Raw genomic sequence first — 27,738 nt, 5'->3', positions numbered from 1 at the left:
AGGCTGCTTATCAAGAAAACCAGCCAGAGACACTGTAACTAGAGTAACACAACATTTTATGACCGTATGATGAAATACTATAAATTATGGACATAATTACTGATGACCATTGAGCCAAGTTTTTGAGTTTTTTGTCATCCAGCCACACTATAAAATATCTGCTGAGTGCAGAATGAAAATGTATTGGAATCTTTTACCCAAAAATGAAGGTTTACTCAAGTCATACGACAGAATTTAAATTTGTTGGGTGAACTATCATGTGATCTTTAGGTCTGTGACTTTTGAGAGTGTGTGAAAATAACATGAAAGCTCTTACAACTGTGTGTTTAGTATAAGGGTTTTAGTGCCCTTGGGGCAGGTGAGTGATCTGGAGTGTTTGGTCAATTGGAGGGCGGTTGCAGGCTCCCTCACCCCCTCCTCCCATAGGAGCAGCTGCCAGTTACGGCTGTCGCCTCCCCGGACGGTCACCTCCCCACTAGCGCATCACACTCCTGTCCTTGCTCTCCTCTGCTTGCGCCATCTCTTTCTCTCTCTTTCTAGTTCTGGGGCTGACTAGTACTTGCCGATATGACTCAAATTAAATGAATCACCACTCCCCGACCAATCAAAACACACTTTAATTCGGCACAAAGCACTTTAATCATCTTATTTATACCAGTCAGATGAGTTTAATGTCGATATTTGAATGTGTGTTAATTTTTACATTCAAGTGACTTTTTCCAACATGTACTTATTTAAAGGGATAGTATCCCTAAAAATGCTAAAATGTGTCATCTCTCATGGCATTCCAAATCCATAAGACTTTCATTCTTCTTTAAAACACAAATGAAATCTGGAAGTCTATTCATCAAACTCTCACGGTTCGGAAACGTTCATAAAGAGATCTTAAAAGAAACCCAGACGAATCATGCTTGAGCTTACGTTCCACCAAATATGAGTGCTCCATGTATCAATGATTAAATGTGAAGAAAAGGCTTAATTAAATCTGTTCATCATATAAAGTGATCATTTCTCTTCAGAAGAGGTGAGCTTGATTTCTTTTATAATCTATTTAGTCTTTATAAATGCTTTAAACTAAAGCATCATGGGTGAATAGACTTTCAGTGGAGGGACAGAAATCTTGCAGATTTCTTTAAAAATATCTTAATTTGTGTTCAGAAAATGAAAGAAAGTCTTTTGGGTTTGGAATGACATGAGGGTGAGACGAACCCTTTAAAGTTAGCCTATTAAAAATTCAAATAATTGAACACCTTCAGGAACTTTTAAAATTAATATGCATTGTTCATACTGTACATTGTAATATCGTGATGCCTACATTTAATTGTAGCATTCGAAATAATATATTTTAAGTTTTTAGTGTTATTCTTCGGAATGAATGTTGACAAAATTGTCACAACTGGCCATAACGTGAAAAAAAATAAGTATTCGATTCCAGAATTGGAATTGAATTTCGATTCCCAACCGTATTCGTCGTGCTGTTTATGTTCCCCAATGATGGCGACTCCCGGGCATGCAGAAAAGCACCCGTTATTACAAAACTATTGAGCCCGATTTAAAGTGTGGGAATTTTTTAAACCGAGAGTGAATAAAATGGTGCTCTGCGTGTCTAAAACTGAAATGGCATAGGCCGACCAGGAGCATCTAAAGAAAACATCCAGTGGCTCGCTTACCTCTTCTTATTAGAACCACTTGTATATTAATAAGTAGCTATAAATGTTTAATAAATCTATTAATTCAACTGATTGGCTTATTATTATGTGATATCCAAATGGAAATCTCCTCCAGCAATCTCTAGCATGATCTCATGAATGTCTGGACAAATCCTGGAAGCTCATGGAAAAGTCCTGGAAATGCACTGGTCTGAAACTGTGGATTCTGATTTGCTGTTTAAAACGTGTCTGCCATGTCTTGCCCTTAATTCTGGGTCCATGTGTGGTTTCCACAAAGGCACAAATTGACCTTGGAGGGTAGAAATATTTCCCATTGCCATGCTCTGCTGGGGCTTTTTGCAGTGCAAAAAGTCTTTCCAAATTTTGTCCTACATAATGACCCAATTCTGCAGGATTGTAGTGATCAGAGTAACAATAAGCACCATTGAGCTGATCTGGACTATGGAGGTTCTGATCTGAACTGGCATTTGAGGCTTTCAACTGAAACCTTTGTGTCCCAAATGAGCAGACGAGATATGGACACAGTCTGAGAGGGAGTGTGTGTGTGTGTGTGCGTGTGCGTGTGCTTGCATCCACTCTATGGTTTCCTCACCAAACAAGGAATCTCCTCAACCACTGTGATAATAATAGATATAAGCAAAATTAACACCTTAATCCGTAAGCAAAATTAACACCTTAATCCGAGTGAGACCCTAATTATAATTCTTCTGTCTAGTTGTGCTTTCTTGTACACCTTGTAATAAACCAATGCTGTCATCTGTGAGTCATGTGAAGGTGTTGCAGGAAGTCGAGTGCAGCCTGAATCTGCTCTTGAGTGTGTACCACACTTTGTCTAACCGGCTTAATGTGGAATTGAACTCGAACAATACAAAAATCATTCAAGCTCTTGGTGATGTTGTTCAGCAGATCCTTAGCACTGTAATCTCTTCTAAATAGCGTATTGTTCTTTTAAAGAACAAAGGGAATGATCCTGCTATGCGACCCAACGTTCTGAGCAGCATGGACACCTCCCATTCCATGCCATCTTACTTAAATTACTCCTTTACTTTACCTTAGGGGGAGTTCTTTTAAAATGCAGGATTGTTAGTGGACGGCTGTTATGTGGAGCTAATGTGTGTAGTTTTTAAGTATTGATTGCTGTTATGAAGAGGGTTGAGTTCAGGCTGTCAGGAGACTCAATGTTTTGGAGGGGTGCATGTTATTGCCAGAGCCTTCCTATTTAGGGCACTGAATGACCGAACATGGACTGAACCCTGTTCATTTGTGCTCGGAGTCATTCTCTCTTTCTTTCTCTCGGTTAAGCTGTCCTCTGACCATTAAGGGAAGCCACAGACATCTATTTTTTGCAATAAAGTTGTTCCCCTTTTTGTTCTGTTATTTTGTGTATCTTATTAAATTGTTCCAAGCGAGACCGGGAAATGTTGTTTCCTGATGGTCACGAAAAACAGTCGTGTCACATTTGAATACAAACAAAACATTTTCATAACAATTAGTCGATTTTATTCTATCAATTCTAATTCAGTAGGGTGAAAATATGTATTTTTATATATAATTTAATATAATCATAAATATTTGTATTTAATATACATTTTACAATTTGAATGTGCATAATACTTTAATGTATGATTTAATTTACTTCAAAACACTAAATAAAGAAAATTATGAATTGATGCACTTATTTCCTTTATGCAAATGTTATTTCTTTTCTTTTGACTTTGGGGTGGAATTTGACTCCGAAATGAGATTCATTCTGAAATTTACTGGCATGCAGCATCATGTAAGCTCTTCATTTAAAACATTAAGTCATGAGTTTCCGTAACACTGCTTTGAAACGTCATGGCTTGTGAAAAGTTCTGTAAAAATCACTTGACTTGACACTATGGTCATTAGACTATAGGCTGTTTTTGTGTTGCTGAGACTATTTGCGTATTTGTATACCCTGACCACACGAGTCGACCGTCACAGTTCCTCTTTTCTCTAAAGGACCCTTTGTTACACATTTTGTGGAGGAAAGGTTTGTCACATAGGCTACTTGTTAAGCAAACAAATTCTTAGCTTACTATTTTGGCCAAACTTAAATCTATGTGAATTTCATTTTATGTCAAAATACCAAACCAAGTTTCATTTATTTGTTGTAAAGATCAAGCAAAACAAGTTTTTTAAAGGGGTGATGAACTGAGAAATCAAATTTTCCTCAAGCTTTTGACATCTAAGAGGTCATTTGATAAGAATATCCTGTAAGTTTCAGAACTGAAAATGTCCTTGTTAGTCCAATAAAAGCTTTTATTGACACCAGCCCCAGCAAACGACTCGTTTTTCAAAGTGAGGAACTATGACGACAAAGAGAATAAAACACCACCCCCGTAGAAGAAGATCAATGCCTACTTCAACACGCCCGTTAGCCCCACCCACCGATTCGCGCATTACACACATAGTTATTAAATAACATAGATAGATGCCTACCTTGTGATGACAAACCGGATCAAGCTACTAAGCAATACAAAATATTGTGCAGCGGTTGTGGAAGCATGGTTAAACTTTATTTTTAACGACGTTCCAGTTGATGAGGGTAAAACATTGTCCGTTTGTTCGCTTCATTTCACTGAGGATTGTTTTGTAAACAAGACTGGATTTGCAGACCGATTAAGATTAAAAAATGCTGCTGTGCCGTCTATATTGGATCTGACAGGAATGGTGCAACACACGGACTCTGAGGCGAATATGTATGGGCGAATCATTCCGATTAACATTTTCAAACGTTTTCAAAACAATTTCCCCCTTGTGCGCTGAACTAAAACAATACGTATACACAGTTCACATGAAGGCAAAAAGTGTTGGACACTTTTGAACGTTTTGGTGACATTTGCTCACAGATTCCATTTGTTTTCATATTTAATATCTAATGCAGACAATTAGTATGGCTTAAGTGTCTTAAAGTGTCCAAGCCCCTTTTTAGGGCCCACTGTATGTGACCAAGTGCTACCAAGTTTTGCATGCTTGTCAAACTTAACCTCCAATCTGTCTGCAAGAACGACCTCACGGGAATCAAACACAAAGTGCTTACTTCGTGGGAGCATCGTATTTATACAGAGTGCTAAGCTTAGACAGATGGGACATGATCAGATGTCCAGGCTTCACACAGATTCCCTTTCCCTCAAACAAAAGCCCGGAGCCTCTTCTCCTGGTACTGGGCCCACTGGGTCTGCTCCCTCAGCGTGAGTTGTATAAGGAATCGGCCCAGGCTGCCCTTGGCTGTGAATGGTTAATGTTACATCGCTGTTGTCTTATAGGGTGCTGAGTCTGAATTATTAACATGCCTTCATTAAATTCCATGAGGCTTTGCTTGTATCTCCTTTTACTGGCACTATGTGAAGCAGGGTGTGTACGGGGGAAGTGCTGTCACATATTCCATACAGTAAGTGAAAGTTAATGTTGTGGTACAACAGAGCTATGCGCTGCCAAGGGAACACTCGCAACTCGCAACACAATGTGCCATCCATGAACAGGATGTGGTCTCCTTGTAGGAATGATATCTCAAAATATATCCTTTTCCTTAGTTGTTTGAAATAAGAATGACTAGAGCCATGGCATAGCAGTTGGCACACAAGCTTGACATGCTTGTACCTACTCATGAAGGTAATGTAAAAAAGAAAATTTGGAGAGAAATACATTTTCAGCAAGGATGCATCAAATTGATCAATTTATAGTTAATACATTTATAATGTTACCAAAAACTAAACACTGTAGTATTATACTTTAAATAAATGCAGTTCTTTTGAATTGGTCAATTTATAGTAAATACATTTATAATGTTACCAAAAACTAAACCCTGTAGTATACTTAAAATAAATGCAGTTCTTTTGAATTTTCTATTGATTAAAGAATCCAAATTATCACAGTTTCCACAAAAATATTTAGCAGCACAACTCAAACCAGCATATTAGAATGATTTCTGCGGGATCATGTGACACTGAAGACTGGAGTAATGAAAATTCAGTTACTTTTAAATGTAATAATTCACTTGATATTTAATTGTATTTTTGATCAAATAAACACAGTCTTGAGTCTGTTGCGGAGACTCTTTATTCGTTCTGGTGAAATCACAATTGATATCCCTGATTGATATACAACCACTGATTAACATATTCAGTTTTGATGAGAAAAAAACAATACAAGTGCGGATTAGAACCCATAACCTCTGACACGCCTGGCAAAAGTTTTGCCAGTAGCCCATGAAAGCATACAAGGTGATTTTGCGGATCTATGGATTTGTTCAAGTGAAAATTCTCGGCACTAACAATATATATAAGTAGATCTCATTAGTAGATCTCGCAAATGAAACCCAATGTATATCGAAATTGATTTCTGGCCATCGTAATGTCTTTTTTACCAAAAATTATTATTGTACACATAAATTGTACATACATATCTTAGCATTCTATAGCAATCTCCTCTCCCACACCAACATGGCATCATGACTTTTGCGTAAACATACACGCCACTTTCAAGTCAAGTGGCGTGTTATCTATACGCTTTTTGAGCTATCTACATGTATGCGTGTGTGTCTACGCCGTTAAATGTGAAAAGCGATTATGCGTGTTGAAAAAACACCAAAAATGGAAATACGAATTGGCGTGTCAAACATACGCTATTTCATGAGATCAGTCTGCCCGCACACTTGTCCCACACACTTTTTAAAACAAAATTGGTTGGAGACGCCACAAAAACGCCACTGGTTGCACAGGTGTATGTTCGGTTGCTTCGAGTTTTATTCCGTTTTTAATTCCCAAGTTACTGTACATTGACTAGGAATGAAATGGCTAGAATTTATTCACACCTCTACTATTGAATCCAATGTATCGTCAGCGCTCAGATTTGATTCCATGGTCAAGTAAGACTTGCAGTTTGTGAGGTAAATGCTATTAGGTATTTGAAAGAAGGGAGGAGCCAGTCAATATGTCCCGCCTTAGCTTCCTGTTTCAGTGACATTAACGAAGCTGCACGTTCCAAGGCACTTCAGTGGACCATTTAATGACTCACTCAAAGACAGTCCGTTGCCGTATCAATGTAACTGTGTGTTGAGTGACAGCCTTTCAATGCACAGAGACTCTGTTTAGTTTTGGTTACATTAATTACTGAAGATGTCCTTGTTTTTGTGCATCCTGAACACATCGTAACACTTATTTGTAAAGCAACAAATAAATATAAATAAATCCAAACAAATAAATAAATAGATGTGGATAATACTGCATATTGCACTATTGGGCCACTCAAAATGACCGCAAGGGAAATTCCTTCACCTAAAAATAGCTCCTTTTTGAGCCAGAAAACAGCCTAAGTGGACCCATGTCTATATTTAGCAAGTCATCAGCTGATCCTGCCAAAAAGTACATTTTGGATTATTTGAAATTTGTCAAGACAAAGTTAGTCAAAAAGTTTTGTTACAGAAAATGTGTACAGACATATTCTCCATTCCTCAGTCTGCTGTTGTTTCCAAACCTCAGCCTTGTTTACAGCTTTTATTCAAAGCACCCAGGACACTCCTGTTTTTGTATCCCTCCAGCCTGAGCTTTCCTCTGGGGAAAAGCGTTTCACACACATTCAGACTGTGAGAACCTGTTTTCCCTCCATTTGTCCTGTTGTTTGCTTGATTTGCACACATGCTCTGCACTTTTCCCTGAGTAAAAGCACCTTAAATGAGCCCTTACATTTCAGGAAAAGGGAAATATACCCTCAATTTTAGACAACCACTGGATTACCCAGAGTTTTGAGTCATGATGCCTGACATTTATGATACAATGGTTGTTTTGCTGGTGTTGCTAAACCACACTATTTTCTTGAAGGCCCAGAGTTAGTGTGAACTGGTTGACAAGTGCTGACAGATCCCTCCTGAAGTCCCAAGTCATATTCTTCAAGTCTTCAGGTTTCGGTCAGGGCTTCTTCTAATGAAATGGCAGTTTTCAAATGTTTGTTTGACTTAAGATTTATCTGACTGGCATGATATCGGAGAAGTGGAGGTCAACTTCCTCTCAGATATTTGCATTACTTTTACGACTGGCTTGTGGGGGTTCTTGTCTAATATATTATAAAAACACAGCATAGTATTGTTTAGTGGTTGACCAAATGTGCCACCAAGATGCCAGGGCTTTTTTAGACTTAAATTGTAGGTCTAATTGCATGCCAAGCACCACTAATGAATATCCATGTTACAATTTGAAGCTAGAAAATGTGCATTATTCATTGACGACTCCGAGGCTATGGATTGATGTAATTTCTGTGAATTGGCCCAGTGGGTTTGGTTATATGATACCATTAAGCTCAAAATAACTAATTATTGGCCGATTAATCACTCAGTCTATCTCTAGTTTTATTGTTCTGTCGGCATTTGACCCGGTCGAGATTGAGTCATAATATTCACGTTCCCGCTCATTTTGTGTTTCTTGTCTTGTCTACTTGGGCTCAAGTTGGTGTGAACAGAATGAGCCCCATGAGAAATGAAGAACAGATTTAAGGAACAGTTCTCCAATAAAATAACATCTCTTATGTTTTAACAAAAGTTCAACTCTAATCCTCTCTCCCAGATCTTCCTCCCCTCCCTCGTTTCTGTCTGTTCGCCATGCGTCATTGTGCTGAAGTCAGGCCTGCTGAATCAGATTATGAGCGCTCGATTGTTGGTGGAGGGTGTCGCAACTGTTAAGCATTTTAACAGCAGGTCTTCATGGTCTAATTTTAAATCCAAGTGTGAGCTCATAAACCACTGAGGGACTGGCAAGAGGGCCAAAACTTAGTCAATGTCATTAGCAATGTCAATATATTACTATTGATCTAGGGATGAAACGATTACCGGTTTCACAATATACCATGATAAAATGGCCTGACAGTTAGTAATATCGTTTAAAATTTAATTATCATTAAAACTGTTTGATTATCATGATTTAAAAAAACTTGCGGTAAATCCTGTACAGGCAGCCTTCGTCTGACGCAGTGGCTGTGGCTTTTTGAGCCAAGACGAACGAACAAGTTCAGACAAGATTATTAACGGTGACATTTAATGGATAATACAATATATTGTCTTTTTTTTTTTACAAAAGAAATAGTTACATACAGGGACATAAAATATTGAACTGAGGTGTTTTAAAATCTTACCTGTTTATAAATATTATAGTAGTATTAATACTAAAGTCCTCTGAATTTTCAATACAATCAAAAATTGAGACGCAAGATGGCAAATTGCACTTGAATGAAAAGAGAGAGCTTGTCTGCTGTGATACAAGAGACATGGATGTGCAATAAGCTCATTAAGCTGGAGTATGTAACTTATGTTGCTCTGGCGGTTATTTAACAGAACTGTATGTGTCTTGTGGAAGAACATTGTAGCCAGAGCAGCTACTTTCTGTTGAAACACTGAAATGTTTTCAGTGTGTGTATCAGTTCTTTTTTGAAGTTTTTCATTTCATTTTGGGGTTTTAGGACACAATCGGGTCACTTGATGGAGTTTTTCGGTTCCTTGCCACTGTTGCCTTTGGCTTGCTCAGTTAGGGATATTCAAATTAAATGACCCATCATACCATTGATCTGCTCTACCAAAATTGGATGTGTTTTTTCCAGTAATAAACAAACACTGTTAAGTTGTTTTGATTGATGCTGTGAAGCAGCTTTGATACAATCTGTATTGTGAAAAGCGCTATATAAATATATTTGACTTGACTTGACTTGACTTGACATTTTAATGAATAATTATAATGTTTTATGACGAAGAAGAAGAATAATCATGATAATTTTGGTCGCTATAATCATGATGTGATTTTGGTCACTATAATCGTGATATGAAATTTTCATGATCTCTAATAATCGATCACATTTATTTACACTAAAAACCCTTTTCATTAATTTGGTGAGGAACATGTCGTTTTGAGCAGCATTTGCACTCCCTGTAAGGCTGTTGACTATATGTCAATGCTGTAGATGCACATTATTTAGGCTAACAGTTAATCGATTAATTGATCATTAATTTAAACGACCATTGATCATTGGAATTTGTGTAAATTTTCATCCCTATAATGTGTTTTATCAAAACCAAACGATTTGAATCATTATATCGTGATAAGTTTTTGTAGCTATATCACACAGCCCTATGTTTAAATTAATATAACACAATTGCATCATTAAGATTTTGCAGCATGTTCGGAGCGAAGGTGTCCCCTATCGGACTTCTACACAAAGGCGTCTGTGAGTCTCTATAGTTGAGTCTTCTAAGAGTACAGTAGAACAAAAGCTGGAGGTTTTTTTAGAGGTGTGGTTGATCCCTGAGCTCTGTCAGCAGTTGAGATGTCTTGGCACTTTGCCACGCCATAAAGCTGTCAAACATCAAGGTTGTTCTCCATATGCTCTAATTTGTTGTAAACACCATTAAATCTGATGACAAAAATCGATTCACCCAAAAAAGAAAAACAAGGTGGGCTGACCAGCCATTCAACGCTTTTTCATTTGCTCTTTCTCATTTCTTGGAAGATACTTCACATGTACAGTATCCTGGACTGTCTCATGGCTCATCTATCGGTTTGCGTGTCAAATTGCTCATCCACTTGTCTATTCCACCTAAAAGTGAGCGGAGCGAGGGTCGAGAAGACGTGATGTCACAACATGGCAAGAAATGAATGAGGATCTAGCATGTGCTTCTTTCGCAATGAAACTCCCTTCCTCCCACTCTTCTCCCGGCAGACACACCCTGTTGCTTGGGGACTTGTTCCATGTTTCCAATGCGTTGGATGCAGACCAGGACACGTCAGAGCTTGGCAGCTGAACCAATCCCATGCCGTCTTATGATGGACTCTGATATACTGATCAGCCAACCTTTGCATGTATTTGCTGTGTATTTACTGCGGTCTGAGTAAACATATCCTGAAAGCAGGGCTTTCCCCTCTTGGTCATGTTTAATCAGCTATTTTCTTACAGGGCTGGCCTCGATGATGTCACAGTTTTCCGAGTAAACAGTTTGGAGTGAGCAATGCCTCTCTTGGGAAAGTAAAATCTAAAATCCAGTCTCTTCCCTCTACATTTAAAGATATAGGATGGGGGGTCTCGTTCAACTTTCTTGAGAAGAGAGGCATGAGAAATAACTTTTAAGGCATCACTGTTTCAGAAAGTGGAATTATACATTTTATATTATTATGTTTTAATGCCCCAGCTGAACATTGAACCCAAATATGTACTCTAGCATACTCCGTTTTGTACTTCAGCAAGTTTTTGTTTATTATTATTAATAATTTTAATAAATTATTATTGTCACACAGGACGGCCGCATAAGGAGCAAATATGTGTGTGTGTGTGTGTGTGTGTGTGTGTGTGTATATATATATATATATATAAATATATATCAGACTCGTAGAGATAACACGCCACTTGACTCGAAAGTGGCGTGTATGTTTACGCAAAAGTCATGATGTCATGTTGCATATATATATATATATATATATGTTAGCTAGAATATATTTATTACCTGTCTAGTGGTGTTATGTTTATGCTGAAATATAGTAAACTAATGTTTTGTATTTATAAAAAAATCTTTCATGTGTCATTATGTGTAGTTAGTTGGCTCACGTGATTTGTTTCGCACTTCAGAACTTCCGTTATGGGAACATGTGAGCATTGATGCCCCCTTGTTTTCACAGTGCATTGTGGGACTTTTTAGGGAGAAAATGTTTCAGTGCCCTGGAAGGATTCTGCTATTAAAACACCCCTTAAAATGGCTGACTCCCTGATCAGTGCCCTGACTACTGAACTAGGGATCTAATTGAGACACACCCAATGTTAATAAGGCTGATCGTCACCAGTCATGGGCGGGGCTTCCTCCTCCTTGTACGTAGGAGTAGGGCGAATATGGAACCGCTTGTTTGGAGAGACTGTTTATGATTTATGTGGATTATAAATAAGGAGTGGGTGGATTTTTTACTATTATAGCCTGGTTGTTTACACACTGTGGACACATCTTATAAAAGTGAATTTTGCATATTAGGTCCCCTTGAATGTATAATAGTACAAATTTGGATAGAAATAGGGCTTGATTTAACCCTTTAATAGTATTATATTTAAGAATGCTTCAATTAAAGGGACTTTCTTCTCATCTATTCAACAGTTTCATCAATCAAGTTAATGCTGTATCTTATAATGTTGTAATGCCTATAAATTCATTTAAGCATTAACTTTTATCAGACATTTTCTGTTTTATTCATTATCTTATCAGTTATCAGACATAAATTTCATTAATTCTATTACCGAACATGATTAACTTCTATTGTGCTGCTTAATTGATGCATGGTTCTGAGCTTGCATAGCTAGAAGCATTTGTCTTCATGAACTTGCACAGAATAAGTTTTGGGCCATAAATGTTGGTAATGCAAAAAAAAAAAAAAAAAAGAAGTATTTTAAATTGGGAGCAATGTATTAGCTGATAATAACAAGGCTTTTGATTGACACTATTAAAATACCTGTTTTGAATAGAAATTGCCTGAACAGAGAAGAGGAACATGTGCCCATCACCAGCTCCTGCTGTTTGTTTTTATGTGTGAGTGAGAGGTGGTTTACCCATAGCTCTGGTTGACTTTAACTGGCCTGTGTTGAATGTGTTGCCCAACTGTTGTTCTGACCCACTGGACGGGATCGTCTTCGTCTCTGAATCTGTGATCAGATATCCCAGAATCTTTGACTCAGTAATGCAGTGTTGATTCCACAGTCTGTCACGCCGGACAAGTCTCGAAAACAAAGCCCTGCAGACATACAGTTGCGACATCAAACCTTTTTCCGTTTCAAAGATCAAAATTTCATATGTGCAGACACACATTGTGGGTGTCATACATGAATAAAAAGTAGTAACTTGTCTGTTCATTAAGCAGTTCTCTTTTCTAACCATCAGTGTATCAGCAAATTGGATCAGGTTTAGCCGCAGGGCAGACGAGTGTTCTGAATTTGTGGATGTATTTGAAAGCAACTGTTCTTGTAAGTCAGAATGACCCCACAGGTGACTTCCCGGGCTCCGTAAAAAAAAAAAACGGCGGGCGCTCGGCGCTTCAGCGTTAAGTTACGCTCATGGCGTTTAAAAAAACGCGGCGCTCCCATTGAAAACAATTGAAAACATACGCCAGGCGCATGGAAAAACGCTTTGGTGGACACATGGCCTTAGAATCTAACCTTGACACTCTAAATGACTCCTGTCAATCCTGGATGAACCGGAAACTGTCTAAAACTCTAAGGCTAAGACAGCATCATATCAAACCCTTAAAGCTACACTGTGTAACTCTTTTAGTTTATTCTTAGCTAAAAACACTTAGTACTTTCAAAAATATATGTGCTCATGAATGTAATTTTTTTTAAAGTGTTAAAGTATTCTCGTGAGTGTATAATATGCTTTTGAAAATACATAAGGGTAAGGGGTTCTAATGTCGGTCGCCATGTTGCCCCTCCATCTTGAAAGTACATTAGCCAAAGAGGGACATACCCGTTAATTCAAGCTTCGCCTTTCACGTTTACGTTTGAGTTAACACTCATAGACGAGGTTGAACTGGAAGCCATGTTAATCTTGGACTACATTGGCCACCGTAGGAGTTAAAACGAAATCGGAATTGAGAGGAACAGAAATAATATTCGCTGGATGGTTATATACCTTTTCACCGCTAGATGGGGGTAAAAATCACACAGTGTAGCTGAGTCGCTGATTTGAAATTTTACATGGGCAAATAACACTCCTCATGCAAAGTGCACTCAGACGTGATTTTAATTTAATCAGTGAGGTGATATTCTAATTAGTGTTAATATACATGATGGAGGACACTATTTTTATTTCATCATTTTATTTTATATATTTTAATTTTTTTTCTCTTCACTGAGCTTGTTGCAGTGCAATCTGGGTTTGCATCTTCTGTGTGGGACGTTGCTTTAGAATTTTACCAAAACAATATTTCTTTGGAAGCAGCACAATTAAGTTGCCTACCTTACTGCTGGGCATCTTATTATGTTTTAAAATGGAGCAATAAACCTCATTAGTCCCACATCAGTCCCATTACAGCTTCTGTATGAAATGAATCATCCATCAGGCATGGAGATCATATGATGAATGTAGCATTGTTTACTTGTTTTTTTTTTTTTTTTTTTTTAGTTGTCAGTTTAATGTATTATGGCTGTTGTTAAAGTGTTTTGGGGAACTGATGTGGGATTGAGTAAATTTGGCAGAAGTTACAGCACTATAGAGGTTTCATGGAGGAATCTGGTCTGGTCACATATGAATGCTGTGGTTTTGGGATCGGGCTGATGTTTTTGTCATGGAGACCATGGGAATTTATGGAAGAGAGAATCGTGCTGACCCTCGGCAGTTTAGCTCTAGTTCAGGCTTGTCCATTTCTCTCACGGCCCCACAACAGAGCGCCCCAGGGGTCCATATTCATTTGAATTAAAGAGACTGTAACCAGCACATGCACGGACAAGTACGCATGCACACACACACATGTTCTCAAAGTCTCCCAAAGCCACAGCCTCGCATGGCCTGTTCATTAGCCACTTTGGTGAAGCTTACCAAGGTGTTGTGTCCTGATTTAGCCAGTTAAATGAGGACAGAGCCCCATAGGGAAGTGTCTGTAATAGATTTTAACACTGACACACATAATTTTTTTAACGGGATGTGGTGCAATGCAGCTGATGTAGATGGATGTATAGATGGATCTATAGATGGATTTATAGATGGATTTATAGATGGATGTATAGATAGATAGATGATAGAATGAAGTCAAACCGAATGACTCGCAGTTGCTTTTATAAATGCAAATCGCTGTCAGCGTGAACGCCCGTAGTGTGGTGACTCAGTTTTGTATCCTGTGTTTGATTTACGGTGGATGTTTCTCCATGTGTTCATATCTAGTGAATCATACCATTCACACAGTCGCATATTATTGTTTAAGGCCATTCGAAGGAAAGGCTCCCCAAACTTTCCGTTTATTTAGAGGATTAGTGACTAAATTCTCATGTTGTTTAAATAGTTAACATTCCCCTGAAGCTAGCGCAAGCTTGTTGGGTTGCTTCATTGTTACTGGGACCGTAGAAGTTTTATTGAGCCGTTGATGGCCGTTGAACTGCCTCGATGTGTAAATATTGAAAGCAGGAACACATCTGTGAGCACTTCAGTGATGGAGAGTGGCAACCTGCTGAAAGCCAGTGACACCACTCTTTAAACAGTGTGCTTTAAACAAACCAGCAGATCTCAAAGGTCAGTGTGATTTATTGATTTGTTTGGTGCTCTAACTATGACAGATCTCACTTGTTTGACTGAAGACCAACCTGCCACAGGAATGATTGTCACTCTGTCTGAATACTGAAGCCTAATCAGCCTGTCACATAGACAAATTGTCATTAGAGTTATAGTGGTCTCATCACATGAAAGAACCAGCTGCATTTCAGACAATCGGGTTTTTCGTTTTTTTATATTAATATTTAATATTTATTATACTGTATTATTAGATTCATGTTTTTGCTTATTATTGTTATTATTTATTAAATATATAATTAGACATGTGCCGGTATTCGGTAATGCGATAAATCGCGGTAATGAATATGCACGATATTGTTATCGCGGGCTCTTCAAAATACCGTGGAAAATAATAGATTAGAATTTAGACTTTTAGAGCGCGCATTAGCTTATTTTCCTTCAACCGCTCAAACACTGCGTGCTGCGCAAAACACGCGCGCACTCTGATGTAAACAATCCCCACATGTATGTGTGCTTGCGACAGTGCGCACTAGTCTAATGTAAATAGGGATGGGACGGTATGAAAATTTCATATCACGATTATAGTGTCCAAAATAATCATGATTATCAATATTATCACGGTTTTGTTAAAAATTTATGAAAGTGCTCAAAATGCTCACTGAAAACATTTCAACAAGTTTTATAATTGAAAATCAACAAACAACAAATAAAACAAGCCTCTCTATGCAGTTTTTAAGCAAGATTCTATTCTATGGCATTTGCTTCTTTATAATGCCCGTCGTCAATAGCAACGCATTATTACACGGCGCACATCCATAACATTCACAACGGACGCGCGCTCTCGTTTCATTCAAATACAACTTGCCGTCTTGCGTCTCCGGTTTTTGATTGTATTGCAAAAATGAAATCAGAGTTGATTTATTGTTTACAGAGTTTGATAATATTGGTGTGATATATCTTGTCTGGACGATTGTTTTACAAAATGAATTCATAAACAGGTAAGATTTAAAACATTAGCTAATCTCATTATCAATTCAATATGTCCCCGTAATTATGTGGTAAAAATAAAATCGGTTTAATACGTGATGTATCTATACTTTACTATCCCTTAAAATATCACTCTTAATAATAGTCTTGTTTGAAGTTGTTCGTTCGTCTTTGGCTCAAATCCACTTGCTACGAACTTTTCTTCGCGGAAGCTTGACGTCTATTTCAAGTGAGTGACATAAAATGTTTCAACTCAAAACAACATTTCGTGCCCAATTGTTTCCCAGTTTTGGTATTGATGTCAAAGTTAACTTGCCTTGCGTTCGGGTGACGATCACACAAGACGACTCGGCAGATTTGAAGTGTTTCTATTGCAGTGACTTTTTGTTCGGCAGACAAGGTGACCATCCTCGATCAAGTTTCCCTCAGGACTTTTGTAAAACCCAAAATATGACCACACCTCAGATTTGGTCCTCTTAAAAAGGCTGAAAAACCTCCTGAGCACGGTCACTGCCTTCCGCCATTCCTTCTCGAATAGTAATTTAAAAAAAATATTGCGTGCTGCGCGCCTGCGTCAGGCAGACTGGCCGACAGGATTCAGTGAGTTATTAAAATCGCGATAATCAAACACGGTTTTAATGATAATTAAATTTTAAACGATAATACTAACCGTCAGTACATTTTATCACGGTTTATAGTGAAACCGGTTATCGTCCCATCCCTAAATGTAAACAATCCTCACATGATGAAGAAGCATGGCGGAACGCTCCCGACGATTTATCCCCGCAGGGCTGCCAACTCTCAGACATTCCGCTTGAGACTCAAGCTTGACTTTCAGACAGGACGCGGAATACGCGCGCGACGCGCAGGGATGTTTTGTTGCTGCGTCGACCTGCATCGACCACGCCGGTGTTAAAGTTTTAAAAATAGTTAAACTTTTTATTTGTAAAATAGCAAATCGCGTTGTATCTGAAGGGCAACGTTGAACCAGCGTCGCGCATTCCGCGTCCTGTCTGAAAGGCGCTTAACGCATTTGACACTTTTCACACGCTCTCCCACAGAGAAAAATCACAGAGCAAAGAGGACACGGACACCGACAGACTAGACAGAGCAGGTTACTTTTGATATGAAAGTTGTTATTGATAAATTGAAGTTGATAAATCAGCTCTTAGGTTCTGATCACAGATCGTTGCTCCTCAGTTCAAGTAAACCGATCATGTTACTTTCGTTTTTATTTAAAGATACAGTATAACTTACCGAAAGGTATATTTACTTGTACTATCAATCAGTGTTTTCAAACACGGAAAGAGGTCAGTAACACTGCAGGAGAACAGTTGTGTCAAAACGTTACATTTACCTCAGGAAAGCCATTTAATGACCAGCACATTAGAAAATAGCAAGGAGTAATTTGCTAAATATTATATTTAATTTCTCTCTGTATGTTTACAGCATTATGTGAGGTTTTTTTTTCTTGAGAAACATTAACAGACTGAGGCCTGCCTAATATTTATCCAAATGAGTCAATATTGAATTAAGACTGAAATCAAATCCAAGAATTTAATTGAATAATACAAACAGTAACCTACCAGTCATTGTAACATGTTGTCACTAAACTTTAAACAATTTGGTTTAGTTTACCATATGTTTTGAAAATCACAATTACACATTGATACAAGTTGAGGTTTTTTTTAGAGACCCACAATGCATCTGTTTTTCTTGAAATATAATTTCATTAAAATATCGTGATAATACCGTATACCGCAATAAAAGCTCAATCAATTAACCGCAGCATGAAAATTTGATACCGGCACATGCCTATAAATAATATACTATGCTAGTATACATGTACAATAATAATTAGCAATTTATATAAAATGCATTGCAATATATGTCATAATATTATACTATATTATTAGATTTATTTAAGTAATTTCTATTTTTAGTTAATTGTAATTTCTTTTTACGCTATATTTTTAAATTTAAATAATATACAAATAAAGTAGAATGCATTTAAATATATTCTAATATAATAAATTATTTAAATAATGCTTATTTTATTTTAATTATATGTATATATTAGTACTATATTTTTGAACGAAACGTAATGAAAGTTTGAGTTAACAAAAGTTGACAACAAACACTGTCATTTATTAGAAGGGCAGTTTGTTTTCTTTTAGACTCTTAGTTCTTGAATTTTGGCAGCTTCAATTCTTATGTCACAAGTGGCTAGTCGAACATCTCCGCAAAATCAACAGCCCCCAAACACGCTTTATTTTAAAATACTTCAGTGCTGAACATTTATATTGAAAAGAGACTATGACTGTATTATTTAAAAAATTATCTATGTACTTAGACAACGAACAACCTATTCAGTTTAGGTTGAAACTAAGCCACTTGGTTTTAAGACACTTGGTGTGACTTCTCTCTTGGGAAATGATCACTTTTGAGTTTTTCTTCATTTTCTAGTCAGCATCCTATCTGTTTGTCCATCAGTGCTCTAGCACAGCCCATGAGGAGCTTTTTCTCATCCCAGAAGTTATAGACTGGACTGTTGCCCATTCATGAAAAACTGAAAATCACCCACAACAATCAACGCCTTGTTTTGATTGTCGCCCTCGTGTGATCACAAATTGCAGAGTTTAGGGTCATAGCACTAGGTGAGGGTGAGATTTACAGTGTGTCCCTGCAGCTATCCTGCTTTTTAGTAGATTCAGATCATCTCTTTGAACTACAGACACCCAAACAAAATTAGGATTGATTGTTTCCCGGCACCGCCACACTCATTTTACCTTTAAGTGCTATAGACTCCTCAATATCAACACTGTTAACTAGAGTGGTTTTAAATTAGAAACAGCAGGCACTGACGGGTTTGTATGTGATGCAGAGGTGGTGGTTAAGATTGTGGTTAAGAAGTTAAGAGAGCTAACAGGAAGTGATGTCTACACCAGACACCCCATTTTTAGCCTAAGTATCATCAAGTGTAGTTTTTCTCCTAATATTAGCAGCATGATAACAAATGTGATATTGATTTTATACAGGTTTAAAACAAGTTAATTAATAAGTTAATATTAAGTGACCTACATTTTAGACACCATATTGCTGCTTCACACACGGTGGTGTTTCCTTACTGAGGGAATCAGGTTTTTGAGCGAATTAGTTGTCTAGGATAGATTAAAGGGATTGTTCACCCCAAAATGAAAATTCTGTCAGTTATTACTCGCCATCATGTTGTATTTATAGTCTACAATAATTGACTATAATAATGAGTATGCATGCACTCACGTGATCACGATGTCTTTAATAACTTTTCTGGGCCAGCAAGTTTCAATCCCTTAGAAGCCTATGAAGTTGTCATCCAGCTCTCAGATTTAATCAAAAATATCTTAATTTGTCTTCCGAAGATGAACGAAAGTCAGTCTATAATAATCGTTTTTATCGATTCGTTTTTGCAGCCCTAGTCCATATATTGTGCGACAAGTCAATATAGAAAATATCGCAATTGGCATAGGAAGCTCACAACTTATTTGCTGCTTTAAACCTGGGCGTCACATAGACCTGCACAAATAACAACCCTAATCATAGCGTTAATTCGAAAATAGTGCTAATAATTAAAGCAACACAGGTCTATCACCAAACCCTGTACCATATGGATGAAATATGGACATAAATTGTGTTGAGTGTGTGCATGTGGGTGTTCGCATGTCCAAGTGTAATTCCACACATTCCATCTGCCTAGTTGGGCCTGTTAATATCTGCACCGGCTCATCACATAGTCTTAATAACAGCTGATTCTTTTGGACTGACCCCTGCACCCTGTGAAATGCTTTAGCAGCTAAATTTGACCCAATTTTGGCCGTAGTTAAATATGCAGCAGTGTGTTCCTGCCTTGAGGACACTTCTTCTTCTTAATGTTTTTATGAGTAACAATGAATGGCTGTTAAACGTCTTTTTAGGGTGTTTATAAAGAGTCCTCTTAAATCAGTTGGACTGTATACAGAGTCTTGTTTTCAGTGTAGGCAACAGCCATTTAGGGTTTCTTTTATTTGGAGGACCTACTTGTTAACTTTCAGTGAACCTGTTCCAAAAGAATCAGTTCACAGACTTGAGTCGTCACTGAGAAGTTCCCAAACATTCCTTTGCAGGTATTTTGTTGTGATCATGATGTTTTTAATTATGTTATATCGATTGCCTAAAAAATGTTGCTTTCCTGACAGTTTTACTACTCTAGTTTTTCCCCCTTTAAATGTGTACACACTGACAGCGATTAAATCACTGGAGGTCGGGAAGTGTCATGCATCATGAGGCGTATCACGTGAGCCCCATTTTCTGTTGTGGTTAATGTTTTCTTGATGCATTGATTACAAAACCTGCCAATTCAAATGCAGCAATTTATTTTTCTACTTACACTTTGCTCAAAAATGATTTAATAAATAAATTTATTTAATGTCCATTTAAGTTACTTTTGATGCAATAAACTTCTTAATTTCTATTTCCTGCCTAGAAAATACTAAAGAATACTTGAGTATCCAGCAACCTGTCAATCACATAAGCAAACAACAACGATCCAATTAATGCCCGATATACCAAATCAAGTCCCGCCTTTTTTTCTTGTTTGAGAAGCCGTTTCAGTTGAATATCCATCACAACAGGGAAGAAAAGACGATCACAAATTCATTTTTTTGTCTATTTTTGTATTTTTAAAAATACATTGAGTTGATTTGATGTCTACCCAAAGACTCACTTCGCTAAATGTCTGCATTCCTATTGGTAGATGCCACTTTAAATCACAGCTCATTTATATGAAGTTAAAATGCTCAGCATTGTCAAATTCCCAACGGATTTGTTGTTTGCCGTCCCAAATTGCCAGCTCTCTTTGAAATTGAACAACTTGCAGTCACAGTCAGTGTGAATGCCTTTGTGCAGTTTAGTATTTTACAAATTAGTCAAATTGAAAAAACAGTTTCAATGACAATTATCACTACACTGAATTATTATTTCACTTTAAAAAGACTGGTATGCACAACTTCAAAACATATTTTTTACAGTTTAATTTTGACTTAACCTCCGCCCAGCTTTATTTATTAGATTGTGTAGGAGTTAAATGAGGATGTCACCTCAGCCACTGATTAACTATTGTGGAATGAGAGCCATTAGCTGATGGGAATTAGTTTATGAAAAATAATCAGGCAAGTTATTTATATTCCTGTCTTTCTCATGGCCGTTCACTTCATTTTAGAGACCTCAGAAGCCTGAAGCCTAGCAACTCGAAAGAAAAAAACAACAGCACTCCTGTGGTGGGTTATTCAGCACCCTCTTAGCCGGGTTCTTTGTTTTTGCCCTCACTTTCTTGTGTGTGTGTGTGTGTGTGCGTGTGTGCACTTCCTCCCTTGTGCTCATGGGTTTTTCCAGTCACCCTGGGGCCCGATGGAGCAGGAAGCCCCACAAACTTATCATTTCCTCTGCTACTGGCTCTGCCTGAGCCTTGTGTATGGTAAACACACTCACACACACAAATCCTGACAGGCTTGTAGGGTAAATCCAAGCGCTGACACACTGACACAGATAACACCATGGATGTTAAACAGGTATTTGTAGAGACATGCACATCGAAGCCCCTCGCGGTGAGCTTGTGTGTCTGTTCAGTGTGAAGTCTGTTTTGAGTCCTGAAGGAACTGGCCAGCTATCCCTTTTGGCCACCGTTGCCTTTCTGCTAGCCAGTTGGCCCCGGTCATCATCCAATCAGCACATTCCTCCCAATGAATACACTGGGACCAGTTTTGGCAGGCCACGCTGGGTGGGGTAATGTTCATATCCTGTGAGCTGACCCTTACACACACACTTGTATGAGACATCACAGCCGTCACAATAGACCAAAGTTTCTACTTTCTTGAGTTTGTCAGCCAATCAGTTACATGCAGGCATGATTCCGCAATGCTTAAATAGACAGGTATGTGTAGACAAACGCATGAAAGGAAGTGAGAAAGGGAGGGAAAGAGTAGCTCTTTAGAGGAGAGCCAGTGGGCACAAAGCTCCCTCAGTGCTGGAGTGGCACTGCCAGTTTGTGCGGACCTGTTGTTGTGTGAGCACAAACCCTGCTCTGTGTGTGTGCGTGACCCAGCTGCCCTCCCAGCATTACATCAGTCTCCCACATCACCCACACACACAATGAGACTCCAGTCAGCCATTCCTCCATATGCCCAGCACGCTGTCCGCCTGCAAAAAGCAGCTTTACGCTCTCACATGTGTGTGTGCAGTGTTGTTTGCTGAGCTATTTATTAATAATGATGTTTGCTAAGACAAGTATCCCTATTATTGTTGCTGTAATTTGATTGGATTTGGATTTGATCAAATTCCTAAATCTAAGTATTAAACTTTTGGCATGTAAACCACCCTGCGTTGTTTGTGTTGTCATGTTGTCCCAAACCAGTATGATGACTTTCATTCTTCTGTGGAACACCAAATATATATATATATATACATACTGTATATTTTTTTAATAGTTTTGGACCCCATTCCCATGCTCTGCATCAAAATATCTTCTGTTGTGTTCCATTGAAGAAGTTATCCTAGAGGTTTGGAACAACATGACTGTGAGTAGATGATGAACACACTATTAAGACCACAGCATTCACTTAACAATGCTCTGGCAGCTACTTAGAACACCTTAGCAACGCCCTGGAAACTCTCCAGTATACCCTGTTGGCACTATTGCAACCAAATAGCAACGCCATGGCAACTACTTAGAACAGCGTAACAGCAACCTGGAATGCCATATCAACACCCTGACAACTCTCCAGAACACCCTATTAACACCATAGCAACCACATACTAACACTACCTAGAACACCACAGCAATGCCCTGGTAAGACTCCAGAACACCAGATTTACACTATTGCAAGCAACCATAAATCAAAGCCCTGGCAGCTACCTAGAACATCTCAGCAATGTCCTGGCAGCTAGGGCTGGGCAACGATTAATCGCGATTAATCGCATCCAAAATAAAAGTTTGTGTTTACATAATATATGTGTGTGTAGTGTGTATAATTATTTTGCATACATAAATACACACACATGCATGCATATATTTAAGAAATATTTGCATGAATATATTGTGTGTATATATATATTAAATATAAATATTAATATTTTATATATTAATAACACATTTTTCTTAAATATATACATGCACGTGTGTGAATTTTTATACACAAAATAATTATACATAGTACACACACATGCATTATGTAAACACAAGCTTTTATTTTGGATGCGATTAATCATGATTAATCGTTGCCCAGCCCTACTGGCAGCTGTCCAGAGTACCCTATTAACACCTTAGCTACCATATAGTACAGCCCTGGCAACAACCTAGAACATCATAGCAACACCCTGGTAACTCTTCAGAACACCCATTTGACACTATAGCATTAGCAACACCCTAGCATCTACCTAGAACACCATAGAAATGGCAATATGGCAACCATGAGCTACAAAAACATTTTTCAGAAAATGTAACAATAAACAAAGTAAGTTTTTACTTGCGCTGATAAAGTTTGGTCTGCTTTAAGAGGTTATAAATAAGGTATTGTGTTTGTGTGTGTGAGCTGTCACACACTGAGCAGAGGGGGCAGGAAAGGACTGTTGTGTTTCTAGGCCACATTCTTAAGCAGAGAGAGAGTAACCAGGCATGAAGCCTGCACTCGTCCATGAAGCCCGTCCCCACAGAAAGATGCATCTCTCTCTCTCTCTCTCTCTCTCTCTCTCTCTCTCTCTCTTCTGCTTGCTTTCTTTTTTCTCCCCTCTCATAGCAGAACTGGCCCACTTGGCCCCTCTGACCTGCCTCCTTTTCCCTTTTTTTCCACAGAGTTCATGCTGACATGTTGCAGTTGATCTTTCAGTATAAACACCATTGTGTGTAATCTTATCACCTGAAGCTGTCAGCCGTCTCCTAGACAGACCAGATCTGGTTTATGAAAGTACCAGGAACCTGGTTGTATCGTCTGGAAAAACATTGGTCATCAGCAGATCTGTCACTCCTTGTTTTGTTTTGTTCCAATTGGGCTGTGTAATGTGTGTTGGCCAAAAGTTGTGATCCTCATCCAGCTGTGTGTCACTGGAGTTTAGGAGCTACTTGTTTGTTACAGATTAGAGGTGACGTGTGAGTATGAGTGAGAGAGGGGTGTTTTGTTTGCTTTTAGGGAGCGCTAAGGCTGGACAACATGATCCACAACAGTAATGGTTGGTTTGGCCAAAAATGCTTTAAGAGAAATAAAAAATTGAAGAAGATGGAGGTGGATCTGTGTGATTGACTCACATGGCCATCTTTCTGTTTTTTTTTGCTTGTTCTGTTTGTTTTCCTTAAATTGTATGGAACCGTTAGCCCACAAATGAACATTGTGTAATTATTTACTAACTCTCATGTTGTTTCAAACCTTATGACTTCCTTTCTTCTGTGGGGCACACAAGGAGAAATGTTGAGAATGTACAGGCCACTGTTTACCTTGAAAGTGAATGAGGATCTAGGCTGTCACAAGCTCTAAAATGACTCAAAAGCACTACAAAGGTTTCGAAAAGAAGTCAATATGATTATATTTTTTAGGTCTTCTGAAGCTGTTGGCTTTATGCGAGGAAGAGACTGAAAGACTGTCCACATCCATTCAAAAAAACACCATCATTGATAATTAGGCTACATGTTGTGTGATCAATTATGAAGCAAGTTGGATTTGACAAGTGAATAACGAGTTGTCGTGTATAATATTGCTTGTAGTATAATGGTCAACTAAAACCCTTTTAAATTGTTTTTGTTAATTGAAATGAAACAGAAATAAACAAATATTTATTCTATTTTGCAGCTTGGCCCCTTCACTTTGCAGTTCTCTTTTTGTGTTTCCCAGAAGAAAGACACCAAGATAACTATGATAAATAATTATGAAGCTTCTCTCAGCAATAATTGCTAATTATGAAATATGCAGAGAAAAACTTGTTATTGTGTGTTCACCAGTCAACAGACAAGCTCAGTTTGTGGAAGTTAAGTGTGGTCTCATCACATGTCAAATAGATATTTATATATTTGTGTCTTGTATTTTGTGTTTGTACAGGTGACATCACGCGGAAAGGCTATGAAAAGAAGCGAGCGAAACTTCTGGCCCCGTTCGTACCACAGACCCAAAGTAAGACTCTCCACACAGACTTCCTGTCAACTCATTTTCCTCCTCCTCTCTGGTTCTTCTTTTGTTATGTATGCCACACAATGCCATCATAAAATTAAATTATTTTCTACAGTTTTTATATATATATATATATATATAAAGGTGTTTTCATGTTACTACTGTGTTTAATTTGGTGGCAACCAAATCCAGCTGAAGAATATGATGTAGAGGTGTGACATCTGTCACATTGCTTTAATTATGTTGCACTAGTTCCATAAATGAAGAGATTTGGGTTTTTTTCTATTTTATTTGCAATTGTTCGGCTCCATGCTGCATTCTGGTGGTGATGAGCAGAACTCCACCTAGTGGAGTCGTTGGCCTCTTCATTAAGAGAACGCACTTAAAAAAAATAATTTGCACTTGAAATAGTCTTGCGACCATTAGTAAACCACCATCTTATCTGGAAACTTTTAGTAATTCAATCTTTTCCATTCGTGCCATCTCTCAGCACACATACATTACTCTTCTCAAGCTCTTTCCGGCCTATTAATGTCCACACACACATACACATAGGCTTCCTGTAAGCAAGCATCCCCCTTCCAGTCATGAAGGAGGAACTGAAACAGGTGAGTTCATTATATTGGTGGATTTTCACAGTTTAGTGACCTCAAAACTGCGTAGTTATGAGGTATTACATACTGGATTTCAGGGACATGTTTACACAATAGGTCTGACCTTCCGATTTCGGGCGATATGTCTAAGACACATTTGTTGCATAGATATGTTCTTATTTAAAACCCCCGATCAAATGTGCCATTTTGTCTTCAAAGGTGCCATTTCAGCACTTTGAAGTTAAAGTTCACCTCCTGCTGTCCGCTTCTGCCCTGTCTCTGTGTTTCTGAGGTTGACGCTTCCTCAAACTGTATATTTGTTATACCAAATACGTTTACAGGGTTAGTTTTCCCCAAAATTAAGTTTCTGTCATTTAATAACGGGTTTGAATCAACATGAAGGAGAGTAAATGATCTCTTCTGTGGAAAAGAACCATATTTTTAAGATATCGTCTCGTTAAGGGTATGAATATCATTTAATGTTGACTGAAGTTTTGATCTAGCCTGTTCCTCAAACAAAGATAATGCATTGTTTCAGAAGACTTATATACACTGGCACATTTTTGGGTTGATTATTTATTTAATATGTGTATATATAATATGCATTTGGAGACAGACCAGACTTTCTGAAAATGTACCTTATGGTGTTGATGTTGTTTGTGTACATGAGTTTATTTATGAGCTGTGATCTTTATAGATATGGACGTGAGTATCAAGCTGACCCCGGGAAATCCTTCAGCCCCTGCTTCTAGCCCTAACGCCATTCCCATTGCTGCCCCACGGCAACACCGAGCTCACCGCAGCGGAGGAACGCGGGATGACCGCTACCGGTCAGGTTAGGAAAATTTATTTGCCAGTGTACATTACTATTTAAAATTTGGGGTTGGTAAGATGATTATTGTGAAATAATATTACAATTTAATTAAAGTAATTTTTTTTTTTTTTTTTACATTTTCGTGCTTTGTCAGTAATCAGCCATATTTGTCAGTATAAGCAGCAATTTAGGAAAGGTCATCAGTGGAGATAGATGCTTGATTGTGTAGATGCGGCACGTACATAGTGCAACTGAACGCCTAAATGTGAACACACAGCTCTGTAATGTGTTTGTCACCACATAGAGACAATTCTGTCTCTATGAGTCAGTCATTGTTTGGCGACATTGTTGGAAATCTCATCAGCCTCTTGTCATGTGCTATTGTGTAATTGTTATTCTCTTCTGTACTCTTCGTTCTCTTCTTCTCATCGTTCTTTGTGTCCGTCTGCTAGATATCCACACAGAGGCTGTGCAGGCTGCTCTGGCCAGGCATAAAGAGGAGAAAATGGCCCTTCCCATGCCCACCAAGCGCCGCTCAGCCTTCGTCCAGTCTCCTGCGGAAAACTGCACTCCACCCGGTACGTCCTGCATCGCCCACAATCCTTCTGCTTCTCCTTCTGTCCAGACCTCACTGACCAGCAGGGTCTCGGAAAATACATACACACCCGAACCTTTAGTGCGCAACCCTGGCCTTCAAATGAGAAAATTATAACAATATCTTAACAGGGCCTAAAAAATGTTGTTGTTTTTTTTTGGCTAAAAAAAGTATATTTGTTCTGCAAAACGGTTTGATTCGAAAAAATACAGTATCACTGCTAATAGATCATTTCAGATTCATCATTTATTTGTGTTTGCCTTTTGGTGGCATCTGTAATTTTATTTCTGCGCATAAATAGCTGCTTTAACTGTTGTTATGTGTGTGGCCACAGATACATCGTCGGCATCAGAGGACGAGGGCTCCCTGCGCAGGCGTCAGGCTGCAATCAGTGCAATGCTGGCTCAGAATCTCCAGAGTCCCGAGTACTGGATCAACCGCTCTGTCCAGGGCTCCTCCACCTCCTCCTCTGCCTCCTCCACCCTCTCTCATGGAGACGGCAAAACTCACAACCACAGCCAGGGGCAGACCAGCGTGCTTGCAGATGTGCTGGCACACACCCGCATAGGTACCGCAAGATAATGAGTCACACGTACACACATGTTCAGGTGCTGAATCATAGACAAGCACTGATACACACACAAAAGAGCCTCAGTTTTA

General features: G+C 38.4%; 1 protein-coding gene across 2 annotated transcripts in view; it reads left to right on the top strand.

Moving 5' to 3' along the window:
* The window catches only part of dip2ba (DIP2 acetate--CoA ligase B (putative)a), a 44,299-nt gene that overhangs the window by 1,584 nt on the left and 14,977 nt on the right, over positions 1-27,738 (top strand). For both annotated transcript variants that reach the window (XM_039652378.2, XM_039652377.2), the window contains exons 2-5: positions 25,008-25,079; positions 26,367-26,504; positions 26,936-27,061; positions 27,413-27,646. In XM_039652378.2, coding sequence (XP_039508312.2) covers positions 25,008-25,079; positions 26,367-26,504; positions 26,936-27,061; positions 27,413-27,646 — 570 coding nt within the window. The remainder of the gene's footprint in view (positions 1-25,007; positions 25,080-26,366; positions 26,505-26,935; positions 27,062-27,412; positions 27,647-27,738) is intronic.

Source organism: Pimephales promelas, chromosome 20 (assembly GCF_988280905.1).
Source record: "Pimephales promelas chromosome 20, fPimPro1.hap1.1, whole genome shotgun sequence".
NCBI lineage: Eukaryota > Metazoa > Chordata > Actinopteri > Cypriniformes > Leuciscidae > Pimephales > Pimephales promelas.
This window is presented reverse-complemented; position numbering and strand designations above follow the sequence as displayed.